Source organism: Littorina saxatilis, linkage group LG14 (genome assembly GCF_037325665.1).
Source record: "Littorina saxatilis isolate snail1 linkage group LG14, US_GU_Lsax_2.0, whole genome shotgun sequence".
Classification (NCBI taxonomy): domain Eukaryota; kingdom Metazoa; phylum Mollusca; class Gastropoda; order Littorinimorpha; family Littorinidae; genus Littorina; species Littorina saxatilis.
Window position 1 is genome coordinate 32,371,923 of NC_090258.1, and position 20,653 is coordinate 32,392,575.

General features: G+C 43.4%; 2 protein-coding genes across 3 annotated transcripts; both read right to left on the reverse strand.

Moving 5' to 3' along the window:
* Positions 1-375: 375 nt before the first annotated feature.
* Positions 376-4,261, reverse strand: LOC138947589 (uncharacterized). 2 transcript variants are annotated; one of them, XM_070319093.1, is made up of 2 exons: positions 3,899-4,261; positions 376-1,579 (listed from the first exon to the last, which is right to left on the reverse strand). In XM_070319093.1, the coding sequence occupies exons 1-2, from the start codon at positions 4,116-4,118 to the stop codon at positions 600-602; spliced, it is 1,200 nt and encodes a 399-aa protein (XP_070175194.1). In that variant the 5' UTR covers positions 4,119-4,261; the 3' UTR covers positions 376-599. The 2 variants fall into 2 exon arrangements, with proteins under 2 accessions (XP_070175194.1, XP_070175195.1); XM_070319094.1 differs by lacking the exon at positions 376-1,579 and having other exon boundaries at positions 2,104-4,226.
* A 7,245-nt stretch (positions 4,262-11,506) lies between these two features.
* Positions 11,507-19,815, reverse strand: LOC138946583 (uncharacterized). The gene is made up of 8 exons (XM_070318029.1): positions 18,743-19,815; positions 17,445-17,549; positions 16,058-16,183; positions 15,164-15,265; positions 13,543-13,770; positions 12,269-12,452; positions 12,165-12,236; positions 11,507-11,707 (listed from the first exon to the last, which is right to left on the reverse strand). The coding sequence occupies exons 1-8, from the start codon at positions 19,782-19,784 to the stop codon at positions 11,557-11,559; spliced, it is 2,010 nt and encodes a 669-aa protein (XP_070174130.1). The 5' UTR covers positions 19,785-19,815; the 3' UTR covers positions 11,507-11,556.
* Between the last annotated feature and the right edge of the window lie 838 nt (positions 19,816-20,653).

A 20,653-nucleotide genomic window follows, 5' to 3' on the forward strand; every position in this document is an offset into this window, starting at 1 on the left:
GGGAATTTTCTCCCCCGTTGGAAAAGCTTTCATGTCTCCACGAATTTCGCGGGAGCATGTCCGACCAGACAACGGTCGCCTTCGGGCAAAAAGCCCTAACAAAGCATACCAGTTCATCGAGTTCCTCACGCCAGTGCTTCTGGTCAACCCGGCACACGTCGTTCCCTCCGACGTGGAGTACCACATAGCTCGGTGAGGGGGCGTCCTCCAGTGCTTCAATCAGCTTGGCCCGAGCCCGGGGAAACCCAAGGCCGGACTTCCCAGCCCACACCACCGGCAGCGGTAGCTGAAGCCCAGTGCCTTTTGTACTGCAGAACTGCTGCAGCCTGACCACCAGACTTGATCCCAGGATAAGGACTCCTGGAACTACTATAGAAAAGGTGGATTAGGACTAAAACATGAACTCATTTCTATACATGTACCTTTTGTCGTCACTACTTGGAGGTGACAACCTTCCAAAGCAGTAACTCTGAAATATTAAAGAAAAACACAAAGTAAAAACAAACGCTGCAGCGGTGTGAACCAGCCTCATACAAACACACAAAATTTTTTGGCGGTGAAAACCTGACCACTATTCTATTTACACAAGACCCATACTATCACTCCAAGTCGGGCCTGACATACTTTGTCACTGCTTGTGATCCCCACCTTCCCAAAGCCATAATGTCTCTCATGGGCGTGCCATTGACCGCAGCTGTGGTTGCTGCCCCAATACGGAATGAGTGGGAAGTGAACCTGTTTACTTTCCAACCCAGAACGCTAGCCCCTTTCTTTAGAACCGCCTGAAATTGGTATCGGGTCAGTGATGACCCATCAAAGTGCTTCCACAGCGGGCCCGGTCCACATGGTCTAACCCTAAGGTAAGCCTCCATCGCTCTCACTGGGCAAACTTGGGGATGCCTCTCGACTCTACGCATCACAACCTTTTCGCCCTTGTTTGCTTGGTCTGTTTTCGACCCCGCAATATGGACGGTCAGGTCTTCTCCTAGTACCACATCAGCATAACTGATCCCAGTTCGCCCTCCCTTTACTGCGTTCCCTTGGCCCACTATTTCACTGACCCGAAAGAAACCAAAAAAGGCAAAGCAAAAGGCTGCTGTAAACAGTGCCTGTTCAAAAGTATTAGCACACACCCCCGGGAGGACACCAATTAAATCCTTGAGTCTCTGAAAAGTGATAGGTTTCCTTTGATCCTGTCGTCTATCTAGCTTAGCCATGCCCTGCAATAACTTCTTCAACAGGAAATGCTCTGTGGGGTCATCCCATCCATTCAGCTTGTGTTTTGCACCAATCCCAGCCAAATAGGTGCGAGCCGTTGTATGGGCCCTTCCCGTTAGTGAGAGATGGGCAGCAAAATGAATAACATGCTGTGACGGTACAGGCCACTCATGCCCCAAACCATGTTCCCCTCTAAAAACCTCAAAGCTTTCAATCCCTTGCTTGTATGCTGCCTGCGTTGCTGGAGCAAAGGCCGCTGAAACAAGCCGCTTCACTTCTGCTGTAGTTGCCGCAGTAAGGCGTGCGGGACTTCTGTCGGTTGGGTGTCGGCACCCGGAACAAGGGCCCTGAACCGCTTGAGCTGCAACCGGGAAAGAGAATCAGCAACTTCATTTCTGATGCCTGGTATGTGCTTTGCCCTGAATAGGATGTTATGCTCAAGGCAAACACTGACCAACGTTCTCACAAGTCCCATGGTTGGCCTTGAGCGGGTAGTTTGGCGGTTGATTATACAAACAACTGCCATGTTATCACAATGAAATAATACTTTCTGGTTACTCAGCTCTTTTCCCCACAGGTGAATTGCAAGGACAATGGGAAAAAGTTCCTTGAACGTTATGTCTGGGTCATTGCTACGCCACTCAACTGGCCAGGCCCCACATGCCCAATGCCCACAGAAAAAAGCCCCAAAGCCTACACCTCCTGCCGCGTCCGTGTAGAGGTTAAGGTGAGAGGTGTCAACCCATCTTTCTTCCAGCATGATGCTGATCCCATTGTGCATCTCCAAAAAGGAGCTCCACACTAGCAAATCCTGACGCATGTCCTCAGTAACCCGTATGTGGTGATGTGGCTTCTGGACCCCTCTTGTGGCATCAATCAGTCTCCTGCAAAAAGCTCTCCCGGGTACGATTGCCCTACAGGCAAAGTTCAACTTTCCAATCAAGGACTGTAACTGACGAAGAGTGATCTTCTTCCTGCCGTTCAAAAAGCTCGCGACAAGCTCTTTGAGGTCATTTAGCTTATCTTCTGGGATGCGCACCTGCAGGGCAACAGTATCAACTTCTAGTCCGAGAAACTTGAGACATGTAGTAGGACCTTCTACTTTTTCAGGAGCTACGGGTACGCCTAGCTCGTTAAATGTGTCGAGCAGGCTGTCTAACATCCTTTTAGCCTTGTCCTCTGACACACCGCCCCCACAAAAATCATCCAAATAATGAATCACATCACTGGACATGGAAGCTTGTTGTACACACCACTCAAGAAAGGTACTGAACTTTTCAAACAAGGAACAGGAGATGGCACAGCCGAATGGTAGAGACTTATCCACAAACAAGTAGCCGTCCACTGACATGCCCAACAGACTGAAATCATCCGGGTGTATGGGAAGCAACCTAAATGCAGACTTGATATCAACCTTCACTAAATGGGACCCCCGCCCAAGTTTCTTAACCATGGTGGTTACCGCATCAAAACTGGTGTATTGCACAGTGCATAACTCCGCTGGTATCCCGTCATTAACAGACTGCCCATGCGGGTACGAAAGATCAAATATAAGCCTGTATTCCCCTGGTGTTGATTTTTCTACCAGCCCCACCGGGGAGACAATCAGGTCATCAATGGGCCAATCCAAAAATGGCCCAGCCACTCTTCCTAACCTGACCTCCTCTAACAATTTCTGTAACACTAATAGTGGCTGTCTACGAGCAGATCCGTGATTTTTTGGTAACTGTTGTTTTCTTTCCCCCTGAAATGGTATCCTAAATCCCTGACTAAAGCCTTCCTCTATGAGCTGTGCATCTTCTCTATTCGGGTAATGCTCTAACCACTTAACTAAGCTATACATACAGATGGGCGTGTTGGCTAGCCCTGTTAAGTCTAGGCCAGGAGGGATGTGAACCACCTCACTGAGCCTTCTGTCCTGTTGTTGACTGAAAGGGGCGCCCACTACTGGTCTCCCCCTTATCTTGTGTACCCTTCTTTGCACAGGTGCTCTGGCCATGGGAACTGGAGCTGCATTGTGCACACTTGTGCGCATAGGCGCAGTTGTCTCGCTGACAACCTTTGGGTCGATTAAAAAACCGACACACCCCTCGCTGGCCTTTCCCTGCATAAGCACCCCCCTTTTGGTCGACAGCAGGGCTCACCTTGCCTGCCGGGGCAGCCACTACTGGTTTGCAGAATAACTGCAGCCACAGCTGGCTATCTATCATGCCCCATGGGCGAGTAGGATCGGCCTCTAGTCTGGACCGGAACTGCTGATCATACAGCAGCCATGCATTCCCAGGGTTGTCCCGGGCAGCCCCCCTTATGAGTTCCACATAGGCCAGCATGTCTTGCAGCCTATCGGGGTGCTGCTGCAAATACACGCTCATCAGGACATGGAACGCTGTGGTCCACTGGTTGATGGTCAGCTCCGTTTTGTTCTTTCTCTCTAGCCTAGGGACCAGATTGCCTTGCTCGTTCTGAACAAACATCACAGCCTTTTCCTCTGGCCTGTCAAGGAAGGATTTTGCCAGGAGCACATGCATCTCCACAAATTTCCCCAGCAAAATTTTTTCTTTTACCTCAGGTGGCACAGTGATGGCCAGAGAATCCAGCGCTTGGCCTTTCTGGCGCGCTGCCTGGCATCCTAACGCCTCCTCTAGCACCCTCAGTCTATTCAGTAATGCCTCTTCCATACCTTCCGGTCGTGCGTCTCTTGCGGCTGACGTCCCAGCGTTCTCGTACCAGGCATCCTGGCTGTCGTCTTCTCCAGGGCTGGAGGGCTCCTCCACGGCTACACGCCGTTTCTTTGCTTGTTGCTGCCTACTTGCACCGCCCGATCCCCTGGGGGGTTCTTCGTCGTGCCAGGCAGGTCGTCTTCCCTGGTTCCGTCGCTTCGGTCGACCACGAGCTGACATCTTGATCTGGACAAACTAATACCATCAGTTTAATTCTATAGAATTACTTTACCACCCCAGCCTTTATTACTAATATTGACTGGCCCCTAAAAAATACTTAACCGTCAGATGGCAGTTACTTGCTACAGATGTCCCTAAATTATCATCCTCATTGCTGGCAAATACTGCAACTTTTTTTATTTTTTTATTTATTTATTTATTTTTTAATTATTTATTTATTATTATTATTATTATTTTTATTTTATTTATTTATTTATTTATTATTATTATTATTTTTTTTTTATTTTTTTTTTATTTACTAAATACTGCTAGACAGCAACTAACTCATAAGGCTTCAGGTATATTATAATACCTTAGTTTATTTGCAAAAGGTGGACTAAAACAATGACAAGTACCAGTGGTAGTCAGAACGAGACACTCGTGCTTTTCAGCCTAAGTCCGTAGTGGTGCCGCCAATCGCAGCAGGCTCGGTTACAGCCGACTGCTAATTAGGTCACACGCTATCGTCTCGTCCCTAAGGCCCCGTCAGTAATTTTTTAAGTGGCCATTCCAGACCAACGTCTAAATCAAACAATCGGTGGGTGCACTAAATTATTAGATTTGCACCACTGCCCCACTCCTGCGCTCCGTATTTTTTACTTTATTTCCTCGTATCCTGGTGCCAATAAGATGTTATGGGGGGGACTCCCAGTCCCAGACCTGCTCTTTCTGTGAGCGAGAACAAAGGAAAGGCCCCTGGGCCTGCAGCTGCCGAACCCACGCGATGCCAAATTTATCAACAACTGCCATTTCTCGTGGAATTAAATCATGCAAAGTTACATATAATCCCAGCTTTAACTAACAACAAATATTAAAAAACAAATTTGAAACCGTATTCTGGCGTTGAAGCTTGTGCGTCCTTTTTCCTTGTAGCAAATTCGTTTAGCGTTGTTCTCTGTGTAGACTCAGGATCCGAAGAGGCTAAAGCTAGACTCTTCCCACGTGACACTGAGTCTGCATACAACTGAACCGTTTATGGATAAGTGTGTTCTTTAGCCTCCATCGAATGTTAGGCTAAAAGATGGTTGTAGCTCGTCATAAAATCATTTATGGCAGAAGCCGAAATGTATTTAACGTCGTTTTCAACCATTCAAGGTTATATCGCCACGGGGAAAGGGGGGAGATGGGATAGGGGAAAGGGGGGAGATGGAATAGAGCCACTTGTTAATTGTTTCTTGTTCACAAAAGCACTAATCAAAAAATTGCTCCAGGGGCTTGCAACTTAGTACAATATATGACCTTACTGGGAGAATGCAAGTTTCCAGTACAAAGGACTTAACATTTCTTACATACTGCTTGACTAAAATCTTTACAAACATTGACTATATTCTATACAAGAAACACTTAACAAGGGTAAAAGGAGAAACAGAACCGTTAGTCGCCTCTTACGACATGCTGGGTAGCATCGGGTAAATTCTTTCTCGTCCCAACCAATATGGGACTCCCCCTAACCCGCGGGGGGTACACACACACAGAGAGAGTAAAAAAACCACACACACACACACACACAGAAAAAGAGAGATACATGTAGACCGAAACAGTCAGTCAGACATACAGACAGACAAAATCAAACAGACACGCAGATAATGAGTAGATAACAATATCTCTTTTCTTCCACGAATATTTATTTTACTGATGCAAACAGGAATACGTACAGTAACCGCTAATTTCGCACAAAAATCCTATTATTTAAATTGTGTATATGTTATTTTAAACTGTGAAAACATAAACAGGACGGTCTGGGGTTTTATTGATGTAAAACAATCAATAAATCCACTTTCATTAAGTACAAATGATTTTATAAAATGAACTATTGGCTTACCTAAATACATGGGTGGGACTGAAAAATGTCATGAATCCTAAAGAATTTTAAGGGGGGGGGGGGGGGGGGGGGGGGTGGGGGTCTGGCCCCCCCCCCCCCCCCCCCAGACACTGAAGGATTTGTATAATCAACACCCAAAAAAACGTCACTATTACGAATACGGATTTCCGGAATATATATACCGGAAGAATCCCACCCATGTAAATGAACAAAAAATAAAAAAATTAAAATACCATGCCCCTTCCTATTTCCATGACTGCCTTTTGTGCACACTGTGGAACCTCTGTTTTAAGACTCTATATAGTAAGATTGATCCCTTTACTTATGCAGAAGGGATCTATGTTGACCAAAAGGGGGTGCATTCCCTGTGGGCGTTTATCCTGTATACCTGCAGGGAATGCACCCGACATGATTTGTGAAGTAAATTGCCTTGTTTAGCTTTTATCTGATCCAAGAAGTTGTCATTAAAATTCTTATACCTTAGAAATACTAAATGTGACCCTCCACCATGGAATGAGTCGCATGTCACCTCTGAATGATTTTTATATTTTTACATTTTCTTCAAGAGTTTTTTAAGCTGTATCCAGTGGTGAAAATTGTTTTAGAACAGAGCGAAAACTTTCGAGTTATAAGCCTGTGACTAAGGTGGACCTCACACTGATACCTCACACAACCCGGACATATATTAGGCCTAGCGCAGAACTGCCTGAGGTGACATGCGACTCATTCCGTGGTGGAGGGTCACAAATGGTTAAAAAAAATAAAAAAAATTCACACAACTTAACAAGATCATTGGATTCATTTTTCTAATTTTTTACTCAGAAGAAAAACCTCACATTTAATTAACACAGCACTTCCGCGGTTGCATCAGTACATGTGTACTAAGTAAGCAGCTTATAAGACATCCATAGAAAAATATTGACTCATCAAAAATACACATTTACACACCAATTTGAACATCTGTAATATTTAATCTTAACAAACATTATAACATGTTTCAAAAAAGATGTTGTTTTAATGCTCTAGCTCTTAACAAAAGCACCATAGCTTATAATCTCAATAATCACTGATCATTCTCACAATAGACAGATTCCTGAAATAACTCTGTCAGGCTCGTATTGGCAGTGGAAGAGTTGTATTTCTTGAAGAAGAGGCAACTTAACTATAAATACAGTGGAACATATTTTGGAACATGGAACTCACTTTCCCTCGCAATTCAATATTAAAAAAAAAACCGTGTAAATCTGGTACGACACAGCAAGCCATGACGTAGTATTCTCTATTTCTGAAGTGGGAACAGCATATGTCTCCACGCAGCTGGTAATTCCCACTGATATTTATTTAGTTAGCTGGCCTCACCTTTCAAAAATACAACTCTTCTAAAGACAATGAAAAAATTCCACAATTCTACCCAAAAAATATCCATAACAAGTAAACTGTTAAAAACAGAGACTAGAAACTTCAACATGGCCGCAAAAACAGAGACAAGACACCAGACCAAGCAAAACTTCAAAAATGGCTTCATGTATATCCAAAAGTAAAGTAAGTACATGTAACAGTAAAATGTAGTGCATAATACCAAATGAAGCAACAGTTTTTTTGACAATATCACGAAACAACAACCATCACACACAAAATCATAAAAGACTCTCTGATGATACAGGAGAATAATTAAAGAACATTCACATTGAGCAAATTCAGCACAACCAAACATGTACATGTGTGTAAACTATTGCACTTGAGATCAGTTGAGGTTGAGTATTGGTACAAAAAATGCCTGCCAAATGGTTGTGTGACGTGTCTAGTGTGTTGGCGAAGTGTCTTGTGCTTGTCACTTCTCGCTTTCAGCCCTCACCGCTGGCTAGCACCGTCTGTCCTTTTTAGGACAATGCGAAAAGAGAGCAGAATGCGTCAGTCTCTCCTGCCAGTACAATAACCTCTCCACAACAAGCCCTATGTAGTGCCTCCATCGCGGCGACAGGCGTAAACTGGGTACCGCAAGGCCCCAGGCTAGACTACAAGGACTCGGAGGAGGTTGGCCCCTAGACGTGCGGCATGCGGGCCCACCGGTGTGTGGAAACGCCCAGGTGCCCACGAACCAACCTCCAGCTATGGGTCAAATAGCCGGGCAGGATAGGCTCGTCAACCCTGGCAGGCAGCTATCCTAAGAGAAGACCACTCTGAATTCAAAACGAGGGTAGAGGAGGCTCATCATCCATGGAAGGAAACTCGTCTAGGAGAAGGAAAACTCCGAAATGAAACCCACGCAGTCCCTCGAAGACGGAACGGCACTGGCCTTTTTTAGGCGGGGAGCAGACCGGGTGCCTACGCTATCCTCGACAAATGGTTGGTACAAAAAATATACCTCTAAACAGCAACAAGAAGAAGACGGAGAAGGTGAAAACAAACAAAGTCGCGTAATGCGAAATTACATTTAGTCAAGCTGTCGAACTCACGGGATGAAACTGAACGCACTGTATTTTTTCACCAAGACAGTACAGCTTCGTCAATCCCCGCGTGAAGGAAATCGCTCACCTCCCACGTGCAAAATGTAGTGATATTGACACGCCAGATTAGCGCGGTAGCGTATTGTGCTAAGCAGGAAAGCGCGCTTTTCTGTATTCTTGTTAACTTTCTGAGCTTGTTTTGAATACAACCTATCATATCTATATGTTTTTGGAATCAGGAAATGATAAAGAATAAGATGAAATCATTTTTGGATCGATTTCTTAAATTTTAATCGTAAGACTAATTAATCTATTTTCGTTAATTGTGATCACATTTTAAGAGTAAACATAACATATGTATATATTTTTAGATTCAAAATGTGATGAAGAATACGATGCAATCAATTTTAAATCTGTTTGCGAAAAATCGATTTTAATGACAACTTTAATGAGCAAACTCATTAATTAATTTTTAAGCCTCCAAGCTGAAATGCAATACCAAAGTCCGGGCTTCGTCGAAGATTACTTGACCAAAATTTCAACCAATTTGGTTGAAAAATGAGAGCGTGACAGTGCCGCCTCAACTTTCACGAAAAGCCGGATATGACGTCATCAAAGACAATCATCAAAAAAATGGAAAAAAACCGCCTGGAGATACCATACTCAGGATCTCTCATGTCAAGTTTCATGAAGATCGGTCCAGTAGTTTTCTCTGAATCGCTCTACACACACACACACACACATACACCACGACCCTCGTCTCGATTCCCCCCTCTACGTAAAAAGAAGAAGAAAAAGAAAAGGAAGAAAATGAACAGCAAAAACATGTTCAAAAATGGTACGTACATAAATGTAAAATGTTTTATCGTAATGCTTAAAATATCTTCACAATGCGGCACTAAACTCATTAGTAAGAAACAGCTGACAAAACGAAAAACCAAATTGCACATTACTGTCACAGCCATGATTATAAAGGATTACTTTATTGTAACATTATAAATTCAAGGTAGATCATGTTACAAACTTCAAAACAGAAGTTACATGTTACAACCTTCAAATTGAAAACATTCAAACGCTGGCCAATCATAAGGTTCCGTAAAATTGATCCCAGACAAAACGTGTGTATTTGTTTTTATCACAACCAAATTGTTCATAATCAGGATCAGGTAAATAGATACTAAAGGTGTTACGAATGATTTTAAAGTATAAATCATTAAAATAAAAGGAGAAAAAAGTGTAACCATAAAAAAGCAAATAACCTATTTTCTTCTATCAGAGGTTATCAAAAGGACTTTCCATCATACCTGTACTACCAAGTTTTTACATTATCCAATCACCTATCCTAATATATCAAGTATAGGACACAACTGAACTTGCATCACAAGCCCATGAGCAAGAATTAAACACCATTGGTTTATACCATGTACCAGAAAGGTCATCTGCACTGGTCGGTAAACAGCCATGGGCAGCAAATCAGATTGGCAGTTGTGCAGCCTCCATTTTTTTTCACGCGTAGCGGGAACCTGCAAGGCATGCTCGCCTACTGTCAGAAAAGCCTAGCGTTCCTTGCGGCGAGAATTGCCTTAGAAACGCTGTTTCAAAGCCCACTTGCTTCCCTCGTCAAATCTCATGTGTGTTTAGGCATAATCAGCCTCTTCAAGCTGAATGACCGCAGTACTTTAAGTTGACAAAGGGGTGGAACTTGAATACTTTCTGCATATAACGTTGACCTCTGTCCGTCCTGGTCTGGATTCCAAACTGAAAATCACATGTCCAGAGCTCTACCAACTAACTAAGTTACTATGCCCTAAAGAAATAACAGATCAGATCTAGAAAAAGTTCAAGAAGAAAACAAGAATTGCACAACCCTCGGGCCAGAATCGCCACAATGCTGGGATAAAATATATATGAATTACATCAGATCATTTTGCACCCAAATGGACACAACTAAACAGTCACAAAGGATCAGTAAGAAGACCTGATTGTGTTATTTTGCTCACACAAAAATAAGAATCTTGTTCGAACAATTTTTCTGAGAGAAAACTCATATAGTTGAGGAAAAGATAGTCAAACTTCTACAGACATGTACACAGCTGTCAATTTTCTATGAAGCTAGAGGAAACACACATACACTCACAGATGTTCGCCTCAGAATGTTCTTCCAAAGAATATTCAGAAGACACTGCTGGTAAAAAAAACACCACAGAGGAATAATTAATACAGAGAAGAAATCAAGGCAATGGCAAAATGACTAAACCAGATAGACACACTGTCAGGCAAGGAAACTTAAATCTTTGGGCAGTATATAGGCCCCCCAAAAAATATTTTCTCCATCATTCTAAATCTGAGCAATCTGGAGCTGGGCTAATGACTATTTTTAAGACTTGAAAAAGATATCTAACATGAAGTACAGTGCAACCCCCCTTGTGAGACTTCCTCCTTTCTCAGGACCTTATTTTCTCAGGACCTTACTTTCTCAGGACCTTACTTTCTCAGGACTTTACTTTCTCAGGACCTTACTTTCTCAGGACCTTACTTTCTCAGGACCTTACTTTTTCAGGACTTTACTTTCTCAGGACCTTACTTTCTCAGGACCTTACTTTCTCAGGACCTTACTTTCTCAGGACCTTATTTTCTCAGGACCTTACTTTCTCAGGACCTTACTTTCTCAGGACCTTACCTTACTTTCTCAGGACCTTACTTTCTCAGGACCTTACTTTCTCAGGACCTTACTTTCTCAGGACCTTATTTTCTCAGGACCTTACTTTCTCAGGACCTTACTTTCTCAGGACCTTACCTTACTTTCTCAGGACCTTACTTTCTCAGGACCTTACTTTTTCAGGACCTTACTTTCTCAGGACCTTACTTTCTCAGGACCTTACTTTTTCAGGACCTTACTTTCTCAGGACCTTACTTTCTCAGGACCTTACTTTCTCAGGACCTTACTTTTTCAGACTTTTTGTTCATAGCCTCTGTAAATTTACCTCCGTTTTAGGGCCTCCCTCTCTTTCAACACCTGATTTTCTTAGATCTTTCTATGTCATAAAGGGGGGGGGGGGGGGGGGGGGGGGGGGGGTACACTATTTTTCATATTTCAAAAAGTTTGAAATAAACTGACCACACGGGGTCATCAGATCAGCCTGCCCAACAGTTGAGAGAAGCGCAGGCCGGTGGCTAGGTCCAGGTGAAGATCTTGCTGCAAGGTGCGGTAGAAAAACTCTGGCGCCGCTTTTCTCACTCTCCGCATCTCTAGCAGTAGTGGGCCATCGATAGAGCAAAACCTGGAATGAATGAATGAATGAATGAATGAATGAATGAATGATTTATGAACGAATAAAAGGAATAAAAGAAGGACCCAATAAAATAAAAAAACCACGGATGAATAAACAAACGATTGGAAGAACACATGAATTTTTTTCCATTTAATTTTCATAACATTATTGCTGGGAAATTCGTGTCCATTCCTCCCAGTGGGTAGCTAGAAGCAACAGAGTCGCGCTACTCAGCCACCTGCCACTTATGGCAGAATGGCCGAGGTCTTTTACGTGCCACTGTGGTGACACAGGGGTGGAACATAGATATGGTCTCTAACTCCACACACACCCCCCCCCCCCCCCTCCATGTCTCACTTGTCGGCAAAGTGACCCAGCCAGGGGTTGGTCAGCCACTTGACCACCTCAGTGTACGTCCACTGCTCCACACCCCCCCCCCCCCCCCCCCCCCCCCCCAATGTCTCACTTGTCAGCAAGGTGACCCAGCTTGTGGTCAGTCAGCCACTTGACCACCTCAGTGTACGTCCACTGCTCCACACCCCTACCCCCCCCCCCCCCCCCCAATCTCACTTGTCAGCAAGGTGACCCAGCTTGTGGTCAGTCAGCCACTTGACCACCTCAGTGTACGTCCACAGCTCCACTACCGCCTCTCTGCCAGAATCTCGTGACGAATCCCGAGACATCTGCTGCGACAGCCGGGACGATATGCGATGGTGGCTCTCCCGTTTCTCTGGAGCTGGGGCTGTGGCTGGGGCTGCAAGACAACAGTGTGTTCAGGGTATAAATATTTAACTCTTTCTGGACGGATCCTGGATTTTTCCAGTAGCGAAATGCGTCATTTAGTGCCTATTACGAGGATTTTACGGTTACTCTGCTCCTGTCTAAACCAGATCCATTTTTGTTATGCCTAGGCCATTACTGTTGCATGCCGGTTTCTGGTACGTGTCTTGACCACATATGTTTTTTTGCATGTGAGGCAATGTAGTCCAAATAGGGTTAAACAATAATAATAATAGAACATTTATATAGTGCTCAGAAGGGGGGAGATATATATTTATATATATATATAAAAATCAGTAAACTTAGCAGGAAATGACGCTTTAAAAACATGGAAAAAATATACATCAATAAGCGAATATACATAAAAAGTACTGCAGCTTGCAGCTAGCTTCTCGCTATGCAAGAATGCGAGGGTTTATATGAAAGAGTAGGGGGCTAGCTCTGCAAGAATTAAACATGATTGGTCGATACCGAAAAAGAAGAGCAAATCGGCTTGGCAGCTGTGCAGCCGCTATTTTTTAATTGAATAAAAAGCACCTCCAAGGCATGCTCGCCAACTCTCGCCAAATCCTAGCCATTATGACGGCGAGAGTTCCCAAAGAAACACTACATACTTGATCCACTCAATTTACTCGCCAAATTAATGTCGCCGCAAAGAAACAGGGGGCTGATCTTAGATCACGACAAATTAAGCCAATAAGGGCATGTTCTGGGGTGCTACCTTGACTTTAGATGAGATACCCAGTTGTATGCGTGTTTAGGTGTAACCAGCCACCTGCACTTATGGCAGAATGACTGAGGTTCATCTTGTTGTGCTCCTTTACTACATCCTACACTCTATGGCTTTGTATTTATATATATCTGAATAAAGTACTGTTTATTCCAATGACCGAGGTCTTTTACGTGCCACAGTGGCGACACGGGGGTGGGACATGGATACCGTCTCTGAGTTGATCTGCACATAAAGTTGACCTGTGGCCTGGATTCGAACCCGTGACCTAGGATCACATTTAGTTCAGTGCTCTACCACCTGAGCTACCCGGGCCAAAGGGGACTGATCTTACCTTCTGGTAAATCACCATTAGCAGATCGTGCAGCAGCAACGTGAATCTTCCCACGATTTCCCAGCTCCTTGATGAGTTTGGGAAGATTGGACTGGGCCAGCTCATCGTTACTGAAGTCGAAGTAAAGCCGCGAACCAACCAGAATGCCGAGCCAGCCGTCGGGCCGATAGCCTCGCTGGAGTCTAAGAGGAATGATGTCTTTTCTCAGACGGAAAATGTACTCTGATTCTGAAAAAGAAAGAAATCCTGTGGTTTGTGTATCCATTTTCATATGACGTTCACTGAGTTGCAAAATCTCTCTTTTTTTTTTTTTTTTTTGGTTGGCGAAGAATTGTGAAAAAAATAAAGCAAAATTGTGCAATCTGATGAATATTGTACAAAAGAACTCCCCCTTAGCGACCCCCCTGTTTACGACCACCCCCTTTTTACGACCGATTTTGCTACCACGGATGCATTCTACTATATAATGAACCCCCAGTGAACGACTCACCCCAAAACGCGACTTACGACCGAGCTTTTGGGGATGAATTACGACATTCGCGCATTTGTAGTCGAGCAGACAAAAACAATACATGGCGGCTCTTGCTCCTCGAACTATCGCGAGACGAAAAAAACACTAAATCTCGCGCACGATAGAATCCGTGGCGACTTCCTTGGGAGTCGGGAAGACGCAAATCCTGTGTATCGTCAAGTATAATGACCCAAAACGCGACTTACGACCGAGCTTTTTGGGATGATTTACGACTTTTGCGCATATTTCGAGCAGACGAAAACACAACATGGCGGCTCTCGCTCCTCCAACTATCGCGAGAAGAAATAAAAATGAAATCTCGCGCGCGCGAGATCCTGATACATCTGGGTTTTTTCTGCACGCTATCTTGTCACGACGACTGTCTTGTTGACAAACGAAGATTCGCGAAAGAAAAAGAAAAGCGCCGACTCTTGAGTAGAGAGCTAATAAAGTAATCGCTAATCGAGCGAAGTGGCAATCCGCGGCGACTTCCTTGGGAGTCGGGAATACGAAAATCATGTGTGTTGTCAAGGATAATGACTCGGTGTTATCTAGATGGTGAGAAGGATAGCGAAGCGAAAGTACGCAAAGAGAGGAGCCTGTACGAAGACCTCAACGATCGTGGTCAAGTTTAGCGATGCAAGGCGACGAATCATTCATATGAGCGGAAAGATGATTCGGGAGAAAAGTCGTTATGCTTTCTATCGAGTTAGGACATTCGGATTTTACTGGTTGCGCCACAATGTCAAATGTACTTCACTCAGCGGGGAGCGAGCATTACGCCATGAGTAAATTTTCTTTGAAATTTGAGTTCAAGTTGTTCTGCTGTAATGTGTTTGGGTGTGTGTGTGTGTGTGTGTGTTTTGATATGACAGTAAACTGCAACTGTGTGTTTGTGTGTAAACATGACAGTACATACACTGCAACCAAATTCATGACCGACCGGCCAAAAACTCAAACCCCCATTTTAAGATCCCCCCTTTTTACGACCTAATTTTCAAGGTTTTTCCAAAGTCGTAAACAGGGGGTTCTACTGTACTAGTCTTCTTCTTCTTGTCGATCACCTTAGTTCTGTCTCTTAGTGTATACAACAACAAAAGGCAAACAGACCTGTTCTACAACTGGGAGATGCTTTGTACTTGTCGGACATACAGATGAGGACCACACTTGCTCTCTCCACTGCTAGTGCCATGGCTTCCAGTGTTGAGCCAGCTGGAATGAAACAGAAAACGTTTTCATCATTGTCAGTGTCGTTCCCAGACTCAAGAGAACAATACGTTAGACCCAGGGATTAAAGTTAAAGTCCAAATATCCTGCCAGTGTCAGAGGACAATGATTATTATAAACAAATCTCAAACAAATGAGGCAGAGCGATATTTTAAGATCTGAGAAATAAAGGGAAGTAACCACTCTAAATGCAAATGCCAGGAGTACATGTATAAGGCAACAACAAAAAAATAGTCTGTTTACGGTATCTCGACCAACCCTATTTTTTCGCACGACCCTAGACTTTTATTTGGCATTTAGGAAAAAAAATAATAAAAAAAAATAAAAATTCCCGACCTACCGACCCTATTTTTTTTTTCCTATGTTACCGTAAACAGACTTTTTGTGTGTGTGGCCTAACTAACTCTAGCTTACTCTATTGCACAGTAGTCTGTATTTAGAGCGCTTACTTCCCTTTAACTGTTTCTCATATCCCAAAGGACAATTATTGGCTAACTGGACCTGGATTGAAAATATATGTAGGTTCAAATGATTTGTCTGCCATTCAACATTGTTCTGTCTAAGACCTAAAGGTCAAAATTATCGGACAGTGAACTGACCAGGAGTCAGAACAATAGCATAAGATCAGACAGATGTGGGTCAATGACCAAAGACCATGGCCTAAGAACAACACTGATGTTGGCTATGGGCATTGACATTCTTTGCAATTTTTTCAGTTACATATCCCCGCTGATGCATTGTGTCCCTGAAGATCAGCCAAGCTTTTTCTGCACTCACTCATGTGTTCGACATCCATCCATACTTTGAAGCCGGCTTGTGTCAGCGTGTCCTTGACCTTGCCCATGACCTTCTGAGCTTCCCACTGGTAGCTGATCATTACATGGGGCACACTGCTGTCCACCACTGGAAAAAAAAAAAAGTCATCAAAGACATTTATCAAAACAAAAAAAACAACGTCTGGAGACATATCATTCGCAGGAACTCTCATGTAAAGTTTCATAAAGATCGGTCCAGTGTTTTCTCGGAATCACTCTACACACACTCGCAAATATGCACGCACGCACGTACATACACACAGTACACCACCCTTGTCTCGATTCCCAGTCAATGTTGAAACATTAAGTCAAAACTTGACTAAATGTAAAAACAAGATAAAAAAAAAAGTAATTTAAAGTGTCCGTATACAATTTATGACAACAAACTTTTGTCTGGTCCTCTCACTATTTTCCTAGACAAGACTGAGGATTACACATAGACTCACACACACACACTTATAATGCATGCTTGCACACATACCGCACACACACACACTCATGCACACACACACTCACACACACACAAACATATTTCATGTATGCACACACACACACACACACACACACACACACACACACACACACACACACAACACGCATTCATAAACATACAAAACAGTAGTTACAAACATACGAACAAGCAGTCACTTCAATAGTTCACACGAAACCTTAGTTGTGAAAAAAATGAACAAAAAGCAAAGTCTTCAAATTGATGCAATATATGTATAGTCCCCAGAGTATAATACTGTAATTATAATACGTACTCTTTGGACTGTGAATAACTTTACTTAGCATTGGTGAAAAATAACCACGAAAATCTATACACAGAAACAGTGACAAGGTGAGGAAGAAGACAGACAGAGAGAAAGACAAAAAGACAGACACAGGTCCTATAAGGGGCGATCCACTGTATCCAAGCACACATTCAAACACACACCGACGGACGCAGTGGCGTGGTGGTAAGACGTCGGCCTCCTAATCAGGAGGTCGTGAGTTCGAATCCCGGTCGCTGCCACCTGGTGGGTTAAGAGTGGAGATTTTTCCGATCTCCCAGGTCAACTTATGTGCAGACCTGCTAGTGACTTAACCCCCTTCATGTGTGCACGCAAGCACAAGACCAAGTGCGCACAGAAAAGATCCTGTAATCCATGTCAGAGTTCGGTGGGTTATGGAAACACGAAAATACCCAGCATGCCTACTCAACGAAAGCGGAGTGAAGCTAGCTGACTCGATAATGCTCTCAGAGTATAGTTTGGGGAACCCAAATGGGCAAACGAGCTCACATGTAACCAGAAAATTCTGGAACGCTGAAGAAGAAGAAAATACACACTACATTATGCATGCTATACCTGACATTTCCACTTTCTCTTGGCCATGAAAAAGCTCCCACAATGCCCCTCTGGCGTGGTGGGCGCTGCTCGTGTTGTTGCCTGCTTTTATCAGGATTCTCAGACCTATAGTTCGAAAGGAAACAAAACCATCCTAAACAACAAACTGAGGTAACTTTGACATTATACTCAATCATCAATGATCTATTAAAAAGTGACAGACTCCCAGTAAAACAAAAAGTACATAGGTGTGTTTGAGATAAAAATACAAAGTTTTCTACACGTTGTACATGTTGCAGATCCATGGCTTTCAGAGCCGTGTGTGAGCTTCTATGTGTGTCGATGTGTGAATGTGTGTGCACTTGTTGGTGCTTTTGAATGTCTGAAGTGCCAGAAGACTGTATGGTTTAAAATGTGTTTGATGACACCACCATAAATTGTTTTCATTATATAAATGTATGTAAATTTCATGCATAAGTAAATGTAAAATAAAACATTGTTTAAACCAAGACTGGTTCTGAATTCAATAACTCTCTCCCTCTAACTGCCTTATTGCGTTCTGATCGCTTAGGCCACACACAAAAAGTTGTATGTTTCTGGTCACCCGACCCTACCTAGTTTTTTCCCGCCGACCCTAGACTTTTTTTTATTGCATTTGTAAAAAAAAATTTAAAAAAAGCGTCAAAACGAAAGTAACAGACGGCAGACGATACAAGGGGGATAACCCCGCATCCCTTTTGTCTCATTTGTTTTGTAATGTGTTGTCTTTCTCTTTGTATAGGCAAAAAAAAAAAAGTCTGTTTACGTAACATAGGCCAAAAAAATAGGGTCGGTAGGTCGGGATTTTTTTTTTCCACAAAAAAACCATATTTTTAAGTTATTTTGACAAAAAACAAAGACTTTTTTTTAATTTTTTCCCCAAATGTCAAAAAAAAGTCTAGGGTCGCGCGAAAAAATAGGGTCGGTCGGGATACCGTAAACAGATTTTTTATTTTTGGCCTTACCAGAAACATACAACTTTTTTTTGTGTGCCTTATGTCCATTTACTTGATTTTTTTGGGGAGAGGGGACAATTAAATAGACTAGGAATAGGTGGCAGTCAGTAACTTTTTTTTAAATTCAATTACACTTACAGTTTATTTTGCTCATTGCGCAAAGATTTATGTAAATATTGCATTTAAAGTGCCATACACACATTTTAGCCACATCGCTGTCCAAAATAGGTCTTGTTTTGTGTTATCCTATGCAAATCACTTAAAGTCAGCACTTAACCCACGCAATAAAATCCACACTGAGCAAGAAAATTTGTTATTACAAACCTTCAACCAAGCCAGGTTCCTGAATGATCCTGGATTTATTCTCAGCGGCGAAAGCCAAGGTCCAAACTCCCAGGGCCGCAGCCTCTCTTTCATCCTCATCCTCCGACACCACCAACATGGCACACAACTTCAAACCACCCGCGTTCACGATTCTCACTTTGTTCGAGTCGTTCATGGCAATGTTGTTGAGACCCTTCATTATCTCCAAACAGCTCATTCCGTATTTGGCCGAGACGTGGTGTTTGGACTTAGAACTCTCTGCCAGAGCTTGCACGATGAAAGATATGGTGTCATCCGAAGAGTTCAAGACGTTGTTCTCTTGCTCGGTGACAAGGTAAGACGTGACCATGAGTGACTTGGCCTTCACCATGGGACTGGGGATGGCGAAAAGCTTGGGGAGGAAGGACAAGCAGTTAGCCTTCTGCAAGGCGTCTTTGCACTCGGAACAGTTTCTGACGCAATTATGGAGCAGCCCGAGAAAGGCTTTGACCAGAAAATGCTTCCTGTCGTCCATGAAAAAGTCTCCCGATTTGGAAACGTCAGCCAAGAGTGCAACGCAGATTTGTAGAATCCCACACTCGCAGATTTTCCGACAGAGTTTTTGGGAGACGTCCGAGCAGTTCCACATGACGCACAGTACATGCTTCACACATCGCCACAGCTCGTCCTGGCCGTCAAAACATCCATTGAGCCCTGCAATGCATTCCACCGTGTTTCGAAAAATGCGCACATTTTCTTCCTCTGTGATCAAATCCGCCAGAACGACTCGAAGGTTCCCCAGCACACCCTGACGCGAGATTTTCCACAGAGTTTGAAGGTCTGAGATTGCCGATGTCAGCTCCTTTTCTTGGTTGAATTCCACGTCCCCTAGTCTTGTCAGGAGCAGCTGAATCTCCTGCTGAAAATCGTAGCAGTCCTCCCCTCCGCTGATGATGCTTTCCAGGCGACGGGGCCGGCTAGGACTGCAGTGGGACTCCATGGAATCTGTGCGCAGTTCCACCAATGATGGCGTTTTCTTTCTGGGCTCTGGGTCGGTGGCCATGGTTGTTAGGTATTGTCATGCAGCTACCTCAGTACCTGTGAAAAGAAAAAGAGAGAAAGTGATGAGAGAGAAATTGAATTGTCATAAGTTCATATTTTTTAATATTCAGGGATTCTCGTTGTAAAAACCTTCAAAAATCAGAGGAAACCTGATCTTAAAAAAGTCAGACGAATCAGAAATACTCATTTTGTCCTCTTAGCTTTGCCGTTTTTGGAAACATAATCAATTTATTGCGCTATTACATTTATATTTCAAACGACGATTAACTGCAGTGGAGATAATGAGTAAAGCGGTAATTACATAGACCTTTTCGGTATCTGATCAGCAACTGAGCAAGACATGCTCTTTCTTTTGCGAGAACTTCGAACCTCAGCTTTCGCAGCTCATGCGAGATAGCTGTACCACATGCATGGTTTGCTATGCTTTGAAGTTTGCGAGAGCTTGGAACACCGATAGGATCTATTATAATATATATATGTGACAGGGTGACCAGTCACCAATTATAGAGTAAAGTTTTGTTATTTTCCAGTCTAGTGTTTGTAGTTCATGTTGCCGATCGCTTTATGTTTTGTGTAATGCCATTATTTGTTCTAAGTTAAATGTTGAGATGCACATGTCCAGTCACCGGTAGATCCTTTGAACTTAAGCCGCTCTCCTAGAAAGAGAGGGGAGCCTGCAGGTGTTGTTACGTCATATGGCGGCCTGTCTGTCTCTGTATTCCTCGACTAGCTACATGTAGCAGTGGTTTTCAAGTAGGTGTTAATTCCTTTGTCGGATCGGGTGGACCGAATACCAGCTCAGCTGGCAGGTTTCTTTATTTGGTGTTTAACGTCGTTTTCAACCATGAAGGTTATATCGCGACGGGGAAA